This window comes from Puma concolor, chromosome B3 (genome assembly GCF_028749965.1).
Source record: "Puma concolor isolate L17-30 chromosome B3, mPumCon1.1.hap2, whole genome shotgun sequence".
NCBI classification, from domain to species: domain Eukaryota; kingdom Metazoa; phylum Chordata; class Mammalia; order Carnivora; family Felidae; genus Puma; species Puma concolor.
Window position 1 is genome coordinate 129,974,681 of NC_141672.1, and position 12,791 is coordinate 129,987,471.

Genomic DNA, 12,791 nt, shown 5'->3' on the forward strand with positions numbered 1-12,791 from the left:
CAATGATGTATTAGGGAAATTAGATAGTAAAAGCTTGATTATATCTCTGAAATTTTCATTTTAGCTGCTTGCTGAGGGGTGAGAGCCAAAACTTGAAAGAAAATATTTGGGGGATTCTTGCTTAGAATCTGAGGCATTCTGGGCTGGGGTATTGGCTAATTAGTTGATGGCAGCACCCACGTGGCCAACTGGTTTCATTTCTCTGGGTCCCGGTTTCCACTTGCATCAAACAGGAGCAGTTGCACCAAATAAATGGTCTGGGAGAATTCGTGGTCTTAGTGATCAATACTCTGTTAATATCATCTTTGGGCTTCAATTTGTGGGAAATTTGTATCATTTTTTGGAGGGTTAGATACATAATACAATCATGTAACAAAAAATCAGACAAATATTTAAGTCTCTACTGGGAAATCTCACTCACATTTTCCCTCAACCGCCAAGCCCCACACCTGGGGCTTTTCTTCTCTTATTTCTTGTGCATCCTTCTAGTGTTTTGTTACAAATACACTAGCAAAATTCTTATTCTCTCTGCTCTTTGTTCTGTACCACATCATACTCTTTCCATCTCAGTAGGGGGTGAATGCTTCCTTGCTCTGTTTTCCATCTGCAGACTATTTCCTTCTCTGATGGATGCACCATTGTTTATTTCTCTATTCCTCATGAAATGGACACTCGGGTCTAATCATTTAGTGTCACGAACAATGTGGCAGAGAATAACCATGTACAAGTGTCATTTTGTACTGGTATAGCTGGGGAACAAATTCTCAGAAGTGGCATTGTTGGGTTAAAAGTCAATGCACTTGTATTTTGCAATTTTGACCAAATTGCCTTCTCAGTGGGTTGCATGATTTTGCTCCCAGACTGTTGGAGAGCCTCTTTCTCCAGACTCTCCAACAGAGTGCATCATCATACTATTTTTATTTTGAACTCCTGTAGAGGCCTTAATAATCACTTCTGGATAATCATCCTTATAATGCATTAGATGGGTAATGATGTATTTATGACCCTAGCATGGGCGTGATAACACAACAAGGCATGTGAAAGATTAATGACATGGGGTCGTTTGAGCAGGTTTTATGTCATTGATGTTTTCTTAAAAATTTTTTAATGTTTATTTATTCTTTGAGAGAGACACAGAGAACACGAGCAGAGGTGGCGCAGAGAGAGACAGAATTTGAAGCAGGCTATGAGCTATCAGCATGGAGCTCAACGCAGGGCTCAAACTCACTAACTGCGAGATCATGACCTGAGCCAAAGTCAGATGCTTAACCCAGGTGCCCCTGTTGTTGATGTTTTCTTATTCTTGCTTTGCACTCTATGTGTTTGTGGATATGAATTTCTGCTGCCTCAATTTGTAGCTTAAAACTTCTTCTGCAACTTGCATATTTTTTTCCTCCAAGCAATTTTATGCTTCATTAGGCTGTGAGTAAAACAGAGAGAGTCTGAGCTTTATATATGTCTGGAGCGTTTCCACGAGGTGACCAGGTCTGACCACCATATGGACCCCTGAAGGTGGCCATGCTGCCGACTAGTGCTTGTGTTCTGATGGGGGGGGGGCACTCCTTCCCCCCCTCCTGTGGAATGGAAGCTTTGTCTTTGTGCAAACTTTCCAGCTGTGGAAACTCTGGCACTGCTCTAAAGATTAATGGCATTTCTTGGCAAAGGATGGGAAAAGCAAACTTCTCTGCTCTACAAGGATTAAGTCTTAGCCTAGAAGCAAACTGTCCCCGGCCTCCGCAGTGAGGTTATCTTGCAGAGAACATTCAGGCTGTTTCTCAATAGCGCCTGTGCTGGCGTCAGCCAATGTTTCCTAGTTAGTAAGATTACATCCCATCCGCCCAGCATGCAGAGTGGTGCTGAGTTTCTTCTGTCTGTCAAACACACACACTTGTGTGAGAAGCACACCCACAATGACTCAGTATCTGACAGAAAGAATGGACAGAGCTGATAAGCAGAGACCAAAGAAGCATGAAGATCATTCTAGCACAACCAGTGTCAGATCCACTCATGTCTGGAAGCCAGAACATAAGCCACAGTAGCTTGCCCTTTCCTGCATCTGCCTGGAAATGCTGCAAATAGAAGGAAATATTGAGCAAAAGTAATTAGCTAATGAGGACCTTAAATGCCAGTTTAATAGCAGCATTAATAATAAAGCAAAGTTTTATTGGGTTAAAAGAGGTTAAGTGGCAATCTTAGTAAAATGGTCATTATAGATTTTCTTCTTTGCAGGCAATGAACAGAACCTTCTGAAAAGACCAATTATTATAACTGCCTCCTCTGAATTTGCTGTTTCTCAAAAGAGGTGTTTCTAAAGGTTTTAAAAAATGATTACCACTCTTTGCAGGGCCCCTTGTCTGAGGCCGGAGTCTAGGAGCTGTGTCTTTAAAGAAGCCCTTACAGGGAACTCTGTCGGTTGCTCAAGGCTTGCTGCCAACAAACAATTGAGGTATTTACCAAGGGTTTCCAAGAAATTGCTGCAAATTATATGAAATGTTATACCTGTTACAGGCATTCAATGTATTAGCAACAGAAAAAATAAATGTAACGTGGGTGGGAAGAGGGTTGCAATTTGTGAGAAAATGTTCAGTAATGTAGGTAGAGATGAATTTTAGGTACGTGACATAGATAATCACACTGCATGAAGACAGAAATGAAGTTAGCATGGCATTTTTGAACACATTTCTAAATATCAGTCTAGAATCACGGAGAAGGGACTTTAACATGACGTGTGGAAAGACCCATTTGGAGATGAGGAAACTGAACCCCTGAGGGGGGTGTGCAGCTTGTTCCTGGTGGGACTTCCTCGTGTAGAGGGATGACCAGAATCCCAATTCTGCACCCGAGCCAGCCGGGGACCCCCATCTTAGGTGGTGTGTGTGCCATTAGGAACTTTCATTCTTAAATAACTCTCTAGTTTGGGGCTTCCCTTGCAAGTTTTTCTGAGTGTGGCTAACTCCACTCCTTTTTTTTTTTTTTTTAAGTTTATTTATTTTGAGAGAAGGAGACACACACACACACACAGCATGAGTTGGGGAGGGGTAGAGAGAGAAGGAGAGAGAGAATCCCAAGCAGGCTCTGCACTGTCAGCGCAGAGCCCAGTGTGGGGCTCCAACTCATGCACCGTGATATCACGATCTGAGCTGAAATCAAGAGTTGGATGTTCAACCCATTGAGCCGCCCAGGTGTCCCAAACACCACTCCTTGTTTAAGATGGGAAAAATAGTCAACGAGTCCCTCAATCTAAGAGGGAGGGCTCCTAGTGCAGCGAAATCGAGAAATAGTTCTTTCCTCCGTTTACTAAGGTGCAATGCCTATGAAATCTGATCAACCTGACTTCTCCTCATCTTTAAAAATAAATTAGGGGGAGGGAGACATAGGGAGTGAGGAGCTGCCTGGCCTGGAGCAGGTTTTGAGGAGGGTGCTGTGTGCGCATTGGTAGGCTGGGGTCTCAGATGCACGCCATCCTCCCAAGATCCTTGCTGGTAATGGCTGTGCAGGAGCTGGTAGGGCTGGTGTCCAGACAGGCAGGCCTCCACAGTGGAGTTACCGATTTGGCCCTTTGGGCTGTCACTGAAATCCTGGCATTTGCCTTCAGCTATGAAATCCCATCCTGATTCAGGCCTCTGCAGGGCCCTTGTTGGGACATCTTTAGATCCTTCCCAGGGAGAACTATCTCAGCTTGAAGATCGAGCTGCTGCTTCCAGCTGTGTTGAAGCTTCCCCTCCCTATCCCCAGGCTGCACTTGGGAAGCGGCCCTTTCACCAGTGTAGAGGCTCCAGGAGCCCCTGGCTGACTTCTATAGGTCCCTGGCTCTCCTCCCTTCCCACCATCCTCTGGGCAGGCATCACCCTGCTTTTCCTGGGAGGACTTCACCTATGTCACATTCTCTTTGTACTGGGCGTTCTAAATGGTCAGACTCAGGCTTTATGGAGATAGGGAATCCTCTCTACATCATGAAAGACACACTTCATGAGTCTGCAGATGAGGCAGGTGAGGCTATGGATCTAGGAAGCAAGAAATTGAGGAGGACAAAACGTTTACCAGCCACAAAATGTTAAGTCCCAACACATGTTTATATGCTTTTCATTGGATTTCAGTCTAGAAGAGGAAATATACAGGGTTTTAGGCAGGTTAGAAAATACTGAACTCATTAAGTATGTCACCAGATTGAACATCTGTGTCTTGCCAGATTCGTGCTTTATGGAAATCATTGTGAATTATGGGGCTGTTGCTGAATTTGGGGCATCTGGTGACTACTTGGCATTTGTGGCTTATGGTCTTACTGGAAACCCCTTTGGATGGTTTTCAAGCCTGTAATTCATGGTTATATGTTCTGTATTTTGCCCAAGACCACTGCTGGAATCCTGTGTTCACTGTATAATGAGCATTTTATTTTTAGATGTGGATCACCTCTTCAGGAGGGAGTCTGTGGGGAAGGTGGGTAATGAACTATTTTTGACATAAATCACAAGTGCCAAAGAAAGTGGTAATATCTGAAGAATAAACAACAGTGACCACCATTCAATTGCAGAGACTGTGTCTGTATCTCCCACAACTTGCCACTTCAAATTGTGTAATATTTCAAACATTTGGTCATATTAACAATGAAGAAAGATCCAAAGGATTACCCCAAGCATGCTTACTTTCTGTCCCTAATTCATTTGATGACATGAAGGGGACCTGTCAGGCTCCAGGGAAACACTTTGCTCTCCAGGAGTTTCATTAGAAAACCCCAATATATTGGCGACTAAGTAACAAGACTAATATTTACTCTATGCAAACATTAGTTGTATGGACACTTCCTTGGCTTTTGTAGCCTTACTAAGTTTCTTTTTAAAAAGAGGAAATGTATAAAATTTAAAATCCATCCTAGAGAGGCTGTTATTCAAAACCTGTGTCTAGAAATACACGGCACTTTTATGGATGAACTATGTAGAAATATTGACAAAGATTCAGGTAGATTGGGGGTACTAGTCGACTATCTGCCCACAAAGAATGTAAATAAAAGTAGTGTTTACCATCCAGAGTATTAACATCACCTACCATTTCTTCAAATCCATTAAAGACTAGCAGTGTTAGGAGCTTGGGCATTAAATACGGGTGTTTTTTTTTTGTTTTTTTTGTTTTTTTTTAAGCTTAGAAACTAGGGGCAGGGAACAAGGTAAGTGAATTCACGGTTCACTCTCTAAGCTTGCACGTCTCAAACGGCTCCTGCACTGTTTATTCTATATGTGCTCGTTCCTGCCCACATAACGGCGGGAACAAAGGTGCAGTGTGAATCGGGAAGACGCGGGGAAGGTAGACGGTCAGGTCCGCCTGGCTGGAGGGCAGGGCGTGGGCAGTGGGGTTTATGTGAGGACAGTCTCAACAGATGGAACGAGCGGTTCGTGCAGAGTTTGGGGACCAAGAAGCCCCTTCTTTAAAAATCCCTCCTCAGCTTCACGCCAGCAGTGCATCTTGCAGGATGGGGCCGCCTGGAGGACACGGTCCCGGGGAGAGGACGCCCCGGGGCCAGGGCTGGGCGCCGCCGCCAAGAGTCCGAGCAAGGACCGGCGGGGGCGTGGTCGCCGGGCGGATAACGGGCTGCAGGGCGCCGCGGCCCGGGCCCCCGCCGGCGCCGAGCCGGCCCCACGCCCCCTCCGCCCCGGCAGCCCAGCCGCAGACCGCGCGGGCGGGGCGGGCGCCTAGCGCGCGCCGGGAGGGTTTTTTTTTTTTTTTTTTTTTTTTTTTGTTAAACTTTGGCCACGTGAACCGCCCCCCATTCACTTTTGCGCCAATCCGGCGGCGCGGACGGATCCCGAGAGGGGCCAGGCTCCACCGCCGCCGGGGCCGCTTCATAACGCGCCGTGCGTGACGTGAGGGGCTCCTGTTGCAATGGCGAGCTAAGCCGGAGGATGTGCAGCTGCAGCGGCGGCGCCGGCCACGAAGAGGACAGGGGCGGGTGCCGCGCGAGCCTAGCCGAGCCAGCCGAGAGACGCGGGCAGGGCGGGACTGGGGTGCGGACTCCGCTGCCACAGCCGTCGCCGTCGCGCTGGCCCCGCGCCCCCGTGCGCCAGCGGGAGGAGCCGCCGCCGCCTCGCGCTCTAGCTGCTGCCGGCGCGCGCCGGGCATGGTCCCCTCTTAAAGGCGCAGGCCGCGGCGGTGGGGGTGGGCGTGCGGAACAAAGCGGCGGCGTCGGGCCTGCGGGCGGCTCGGGGGCCGCGATGGGCGCGGCGGGCCCGCGGCGGCCGCGGCGCTGCCCGGGCCGGGCCTCGCGGCGCTAGGGCGGGCTGGCCTCCGCGGGCGGGGGCGGCGGGCTGAGGGCGCGCGGAGCCTGCGGCGGCGGCGGCGGCCCGGCGGGCAGAGCGGCGCGGGCATGGCCGCGCGCGGCCGGCGCGCCTGGCTCAGCGTGCTGCTCGGGCTCGTGTTGGGCTTCGTGCTGGCCTCACGGCTCGTCCTGCCCCGCGCCTCTGAGCTGAAGCGAGCGGGTCCTCGGCGCCGCGCCAGCCTCGAGGGCTGCCGGCCAGGGCAGGCGGCGGCTTCCCAGGCCGGCGGGGCGCGCGGCGATGTGCGCGGGGCGCAGCTCTGGCCGTACGGCCCGGCCTCGGATGGCGGTCCGCGCGACAGGAACTTTCTCTTCGTGGGAGTCATGACCGCCCAGAAATACCTGCAGACCCGCGCCGTGGCCGCCTACAGGTGAGTCCCTGCTCCCCGGGAGCCGCCTCCTGTATCCAGCATCCCCGCGGGCGGCCCTGCCGGTATTCCGTTGGCTTGAGCATTTACCTGCTTCCCAGACCCGAAGCTCCCCGGCAATGTCGGGCGTTGGAAGCTGAGGTCAGTGGTGGGGCGGTGAACGCAACGCACAAGAGCACGGGCTTTGGGGTCAGGCCGACCAGGGTGGCCCCCGTGGGTGTGGTCCTCAGCCCGAATTTGTGCAAGGCACTTTAGCTTTCCACGTCCAAGTCCTCTGCTAAATGGGTGTGATTGACCATCGCTCTCATACCTGTGATAGCAGTGACAGTAACGGTTATCGTTTGATTCTCTGAAATATGCACCTTTGCTTTTGCAGAGCTAGAGCCGAGGTCAGTTAATCTGGTTACAACCCTTCCATAGCATACTTACAGATTTCCCTGGTGGAGGCTCTCCTGTAAATGAAGAGGGCTGCCCACTGCACTCTTGACCACACCAGTCTGTTGAGTTAATGGAAAGAGAACCTTGGGAAAAGTAGTTCTTAGCCCGTGGTAGATTCGGGGTTAACTAGCTCAGTTTAGGGATGTGTGTGTGCGTGTGTGTGTGTGCGTGTGTGTGTGTGTGTGTTATCCAGTATCTGGGTCCTCATTGGCCATATGAGTCATAAAAGTGGCTGGAATCATGTTCAGGATTAACAAAGGGATTAACCAAAGTAATCTTTGGAAGGGCGATGATTTTGGAATGACAGACTTGTAGTGGAGTGAATTTGAGGTAGAAGAGGAATGTGGACTCAGTAAAGGGATTTAATGGGACAGCGTATGTGTGAAGTACAGAAATGCTTACTGTGTGGGTAAGATTTGGGATTCATCCAGCCACAGAACAAACCAATGCAGGGAGGTCCCCTGAGAATGAACTTTTAGAGGAGTCAGTGCTGAGGCCAAGCTGGTTACTGTTGGTTTTTAATTTGTAACCAATACCTTTGAAACTTTGGCTTTTAAATCTAGTGCTGGTCTAAATGTTCAAGCATTAGATGTGAGGGGAAAACATATATGGATACTTGTTCCTCTAAGGGAGGAAGTACAGGATTGGGAAAGAAGATAAAACAGCAGTTGAGAATGTCAGTGCTTTCAGCACATTGATCCCATGTTCCTATGTGTTTCCATTAGGATCTTGTTTAAATCCAGAGCCCAGCTTCTGCCAGGAAGGGTCCTGAGTGTCTGAAAAGCTTAGAGGATAGCCACTTAGGACAAATTTAAACTATGGTAGTGATTTAGGAACCCGCAGATAAAAATTTTCTCCCGGATCTCCCATGAATTACCTGGAATTTTATGCAAATTGTGCTTTTGGACAAGAGAAATGTCCACATCTGAAATTGAGGATGAGCTGTATAAATTGTTTACAGAATGGTTTTGAAAGTAAGTCCACATGACTGCCATTGGGTGAAATCACACCTTTGGAGATGATTACCAAAGTAGTTCAAATGCTAGATTGCCCACCAAACAAATACATTTTTCACGGATTCAGAATCAATATATACAAACCAGTAGGGGTCCTGGTACGCCAGAAAATGTAGCGCAAACTTGACCTACCCTTCTTACACTTGGAGAGTCCTTTCCCTAAGCCCATGCTTGACCCTCTTACTTTTGGTCTCCTTTAGCAAATCTCCTACCTCATCTTTTTTGGATGTAGGACTTGTATCTCACTGTTTATTAACTTTCAGACAGTTGAGATAAAGTAGAAACCCAGTTTGCCCTCTGGTGCCAGTTCTTCCTTTTTTGTGACCACTCTGCCTTTCTGGTCAGGGAAACCTTTCCGGGGAAACAGTGTACCTGCTCAGGCATTCTGTCGGCTTTCCTGCAGCTCTTCTCTTTTCTGTCTTGGATCCTAAGAAGTCCCATTACTTGAAGCTTTGGAGTGGACTTACCTTTCCGGTTCCGGTCCTCTGCTTCTCAACCTGTCAACCCTCTGTTTAGACTGGCTGCAGGAGATGGCACAAGACGATTTTAGTCTTAAAGAACTTTTGGGGAAGGCCTGAATTGGGGCCGAGGTTACAGTGTGTAACTTATGATTATGGCTTTTGCTGTGCTTTGCAGCCCAGGCTGAAACTCCACACTCGGCTCTTAAAATGGAAATTTCACACACAGTTTGGCATAAAAGTCGGCCTGAATCTTAACAGCACTAGTTAGTTTGGCAATGGGTGTGCTCAGTTTTACATCTCCCCTAAAAGGCACACTCATTCTTTATCTTAAGAAATACTCTAATGTTTTTAGTTTTGTTTTTTTTTTTTTTTAATGAAATTATTGTTTGGCTTATGGCTTGAAGGAGATGCCAGCATTTTTAGTAAGATGGCTGTATGGTGTACTTTTATCCTAGGATATTGAAAATGTCAGAATTTAGGTGTAGGGACCAGTAACTGTCTGAGATCCAGAAAGGAGCTTAAAAAGCCTTTTGGAAATTCAGTGAGATCTGCCTTTCTGCACTAACGTTAGTGGACTTTAATGATGGAACAGCCCCATCGTTATAGACTTTTATTTTCCCGACCTGCTAAATGGTTGAAGTGGGGAGAGGGGCCACCAAGGGATGTTAGCAGTGCAGTGACAGCTGATGGCAGGCAAGAAACAGATTTTAAAAAGGAAGCAGAACAAAACTCAAAGTGTAGTTGATCAGAGACTGAACAGGGCTAACTTCTTCCTTAGGCCCTGAGCAGACACCATAGCTGTTAAGTCAAGGAGTAAAAATATGGTTCGTAAAAATATTCAGTTACAGGGGTGCCTGGGTGGCTCAGTCAGTTAAGTGTCTGACTTCAGCTCAGGTTATGATCTTGTGATGATTTATGAATTCAAGCTCCACATCAGGCTCTGTGCTGCACATTCTCTCTCTCAAAAAGAAACATTATTATTATTTTTTTAAATATTTAGTTCTAGGGGCACCTGGGCAGCTCAGTTGGCTAAGCGTCTGACTCATGATTTTGGCCCAGGTCCTGATCCCACAGTTCTTGGGATTGAGCCCTGGGGTGGGCTCTGCACTGGGTGGTGCGGAGCCTGCTTGGGATTCTCTCTCTCTGTCTCTCCCTGCCCCTCCCATGCTTGCTTTCTCTCTCTCTCAAAATAAACATTAAAAAAAATTATTCAGTTGCACTTAAGATTCATTCCTTTGTTTAACAAATACATGCATGGCTCCTCTGGGTTCAGACCCTAAGTATTAAGGACACAGTAGTGAAGATGTTTGTTCTCATGGTGCTTTGCTTCTGTTGTAATGGAAGGGAAGACACTGAAAAGAGGGTTAATGATGGATACTATGGAGAAAACAAAACAAGGTAAGGAAAGGGTGGGGTGGCATCTGGAGAATTTGGTATTTTGGGTGCAGTCTTAACCATGGTTGTGTGAATATCACTGATGAGCAAGGGAGGAGAGGGAAGAGCTGGTAAGTTACAACTTGATTCCAAGTTACAACCAACTTGGAATCAAAGAAGGCCGATAAAAGAAAGCGGATGAGGCCTGATAGTGTCTGGTCTCTTATTCTCAGTGAATTAGAAAGCCTTTGGAGGGTTTAGACAGGAAGGGGAGGTGATTGCATTATGTCCTAAATTGTGAGTTCTGCCCGTTGTGTGGAGCATGGACTGGAGATAAGCAAGGAGATGTTAGGAGGTGGTCAGGTTGGATGTGTGGGTGGCAGGGACTGGTGTAGCAGTGGAGGTGGAAGTGGATGGTTCTGGGATATATGCTGGGGCCAAGGTAAAGTGGTGCTGATGGAATGCTAGTGAGGGGTGAGGCAGAGAGGAATCACGTGCCTCCTGGGGTCTTGCTTGAGACACAGTGTGAGTGGTTGTATCATTTATTGAGATGGGGAAAATGAGTCAACAGGTCTGGTTTTGCATAAGAAGTTTGAAGAAGGCTTTTAGACACGCAGGCAGAAGTATCCTTAGCTTCATAAATGTAATGAATTTACAAAGAAATTAAGAAAAGGGACCCCTGAGTGTCTCAGTCGGTTAAGTGTCCAACGTCAGTTCAGGCCATGATCTCACAGTCGGTGAGTTCAAGTCCTGCATTGGGCTGTTTGCTGACAGTGTGGAGCCTGCTTGGGATTCTCTGTCTCTACCCCTCTCCCATTCGCTTGCCCGCTCTCTCCCTCTCTCTCCCTCTCTCTCCCGCTCTCTCCCGCTCTCTCTCCAAATGAACTTAGAATTAACAAAATTTTTTAAAAAAGTAAAAAACAAGAAATTAAGAAAAGATTTATATCTGAGGTGGTTACAGTGCTAGAGCTCTGAAGCTGTCTTAAACTAAAATTGCCTAAGGGTTCTGCATAGCTGGGGTTTTACAAATATATAAAGAAATTCATTTTGACTCATATCCTAGAGTACTTGTTTTCTCGGCAATTTCACTTCAGAATGGTACCTTGATTCCTCCGAGTGATTTGTTAGGTCATTTAGTGACTGATCATCAGAACCCTGTGTTCTTTGGGTCTTTTGTTACTAGCTACAGTTCATATTATTTCTATATTTTATTCTTTGTTCTTAGTTATGGTGTTTGATACACAGAAGTTCATGTAGTTCAGTCTTTACCTTTCTGATTTTAGGGTCCCCCCCACCAAGCTCAAGCTCAGAAGGTTATTGCCCTGGAGAGATTGTTAAAAGCAACATTTTTTTGCTGATTCTAGAAGGGGTAGAAATAATCTTAATCTCATTTTTTCCCCCAAATAGTGCATTGTCTCAGTACCATCTGTTGAGTAATCTCCCATTTCCCTACCAATATGAAATGCCATCTTCATCATACTCAGAATTCCTGGGTATGTTTTTGGACTTCTTATTCTGTTCACTGATCTTTCTCTCTGTTCTTGTGCCAGTACCACCCATTGAAATTATTGGAAGTTGAATAATTTTTTAATATCCGGTAGACAAGTTCTTCTTTGTTCCTCTTCTGTTTCAAGCATTTCTTGGCTACACTTACCTGTTCTTGCTGGGAGAGTTTTGATACCGTTTGGGTTTTCTTTTTAATTAATGGTTTGATAAAAAACAAAACAAAACAAAAAAAAAAAAACCATACATACTTTGCTTTTTAGTCCTTTCTTATGCCCAGAACGCTAAGCTAATCCAACACCTTTCATTTGTCTTGATTCTTACCTCCCCTGGGCTGAAGGTGGGGAACTGTTTTGTTCTTTCTTTACTTTCTCAGAGGAAAGAGGTGGATGGTTTCCCTTCTTTGCCCTGGGAGTGATAAAGGGCACCATTAAAGATTAGCATCAGTCTGTAGGGAACTGTGGGAAGAAAGTTTGAGAAACACTAGCTGGAGATATAGGAATCTTGTTGCAAGATGTTGTTATACCAGTTAATGGCCTCTTCCTAATGCTTTCAGCGAAGGCACACTGTTCTTTTACCAATCTTAATGAGCAAACCTCAGGGTTCCTTTCCTTATTCTTGAACCCAGTAAACCGTGCTTATCTCGAGACAGTTTAGAGCAATACTTTCTTTCTCAGATAGAATTCAGTTTGGCAAAAATTTACCGACTGCCTTCTATAATCCGAATAATCAACCTGTAAGTGAACTTACGGAGCACAACCCATTTCACATTGTGAATTGCCTGTATAAGATGACCGCTGGAATACGTGATCCTGATAAAGAGTTTAGTTTTCTATGCCGTGCTTTCAGAACTTGATGCCCTCAAATAGTCAGAATGTTCCAAGTTAGGGATAGCTGTGGCTGTCGACAGAAAATGATACAAGGTTGTATTTTCACTTCCCCTGTCCATTCATTAAGGTGGTCTTTATTGGAAACGAATTAATAATTCTATCCTTGCAGGGTTTGTCATCCAGGGAAGGAAAGAAATGGAAATACTTCATGATAAGGGCTCACTGGGTGCCTGGGCTCACTGGGGTGGGAACACAGGAGAAAGAGGCCTGTGCTGATTTATGAAGGGGATCAGGAAAGGCCTCACCCACACTCTCCTGCCCCCTTTCCCTCACTTGGTCTTGAAGGATGAATAGGAGTTTTTGAGGCAGAGACAACAGATTCCCAGAAATGTGGAATAGCAGGAAGTAGTGAAGGAACGAGATTGTTCATTTTGAGGCTGGGACCTGAAATCTAGCATTTCCTCTAGAATTTTTCAAAGGGATTTAAAGATGTGCTT

The 12,791-nt window shown here is 46.6% G+C and overlaps 1 protein-coding gene across 1 annotated transcript in view; it reads left to right on the top strand.

Annotated features, from left to right (window-relative positions):
* Positions 1 to 5,810: 5,810 nt before the first annotated feature.
* The window catches only part of CHSY1 (chondroitin sulfate synthase 1), a 71,789-nt gene continuing 64,808 nt past the window's right edge, over positions 5,811 to 12,791 (top strand). Inside the window, exon 1 of the mRNA XM_025919145.2 lies at positions 5,811 to 6,675. Coding sequence (XP_025774930.2) covers positions 6,356 to 6,675 — 320 coding nt within the window. The 5' untranslated portion in view covers positions 5,811 to 6,355. The remainder of the gene's footprint in view (positions 6,676 to 12,791) is intronic.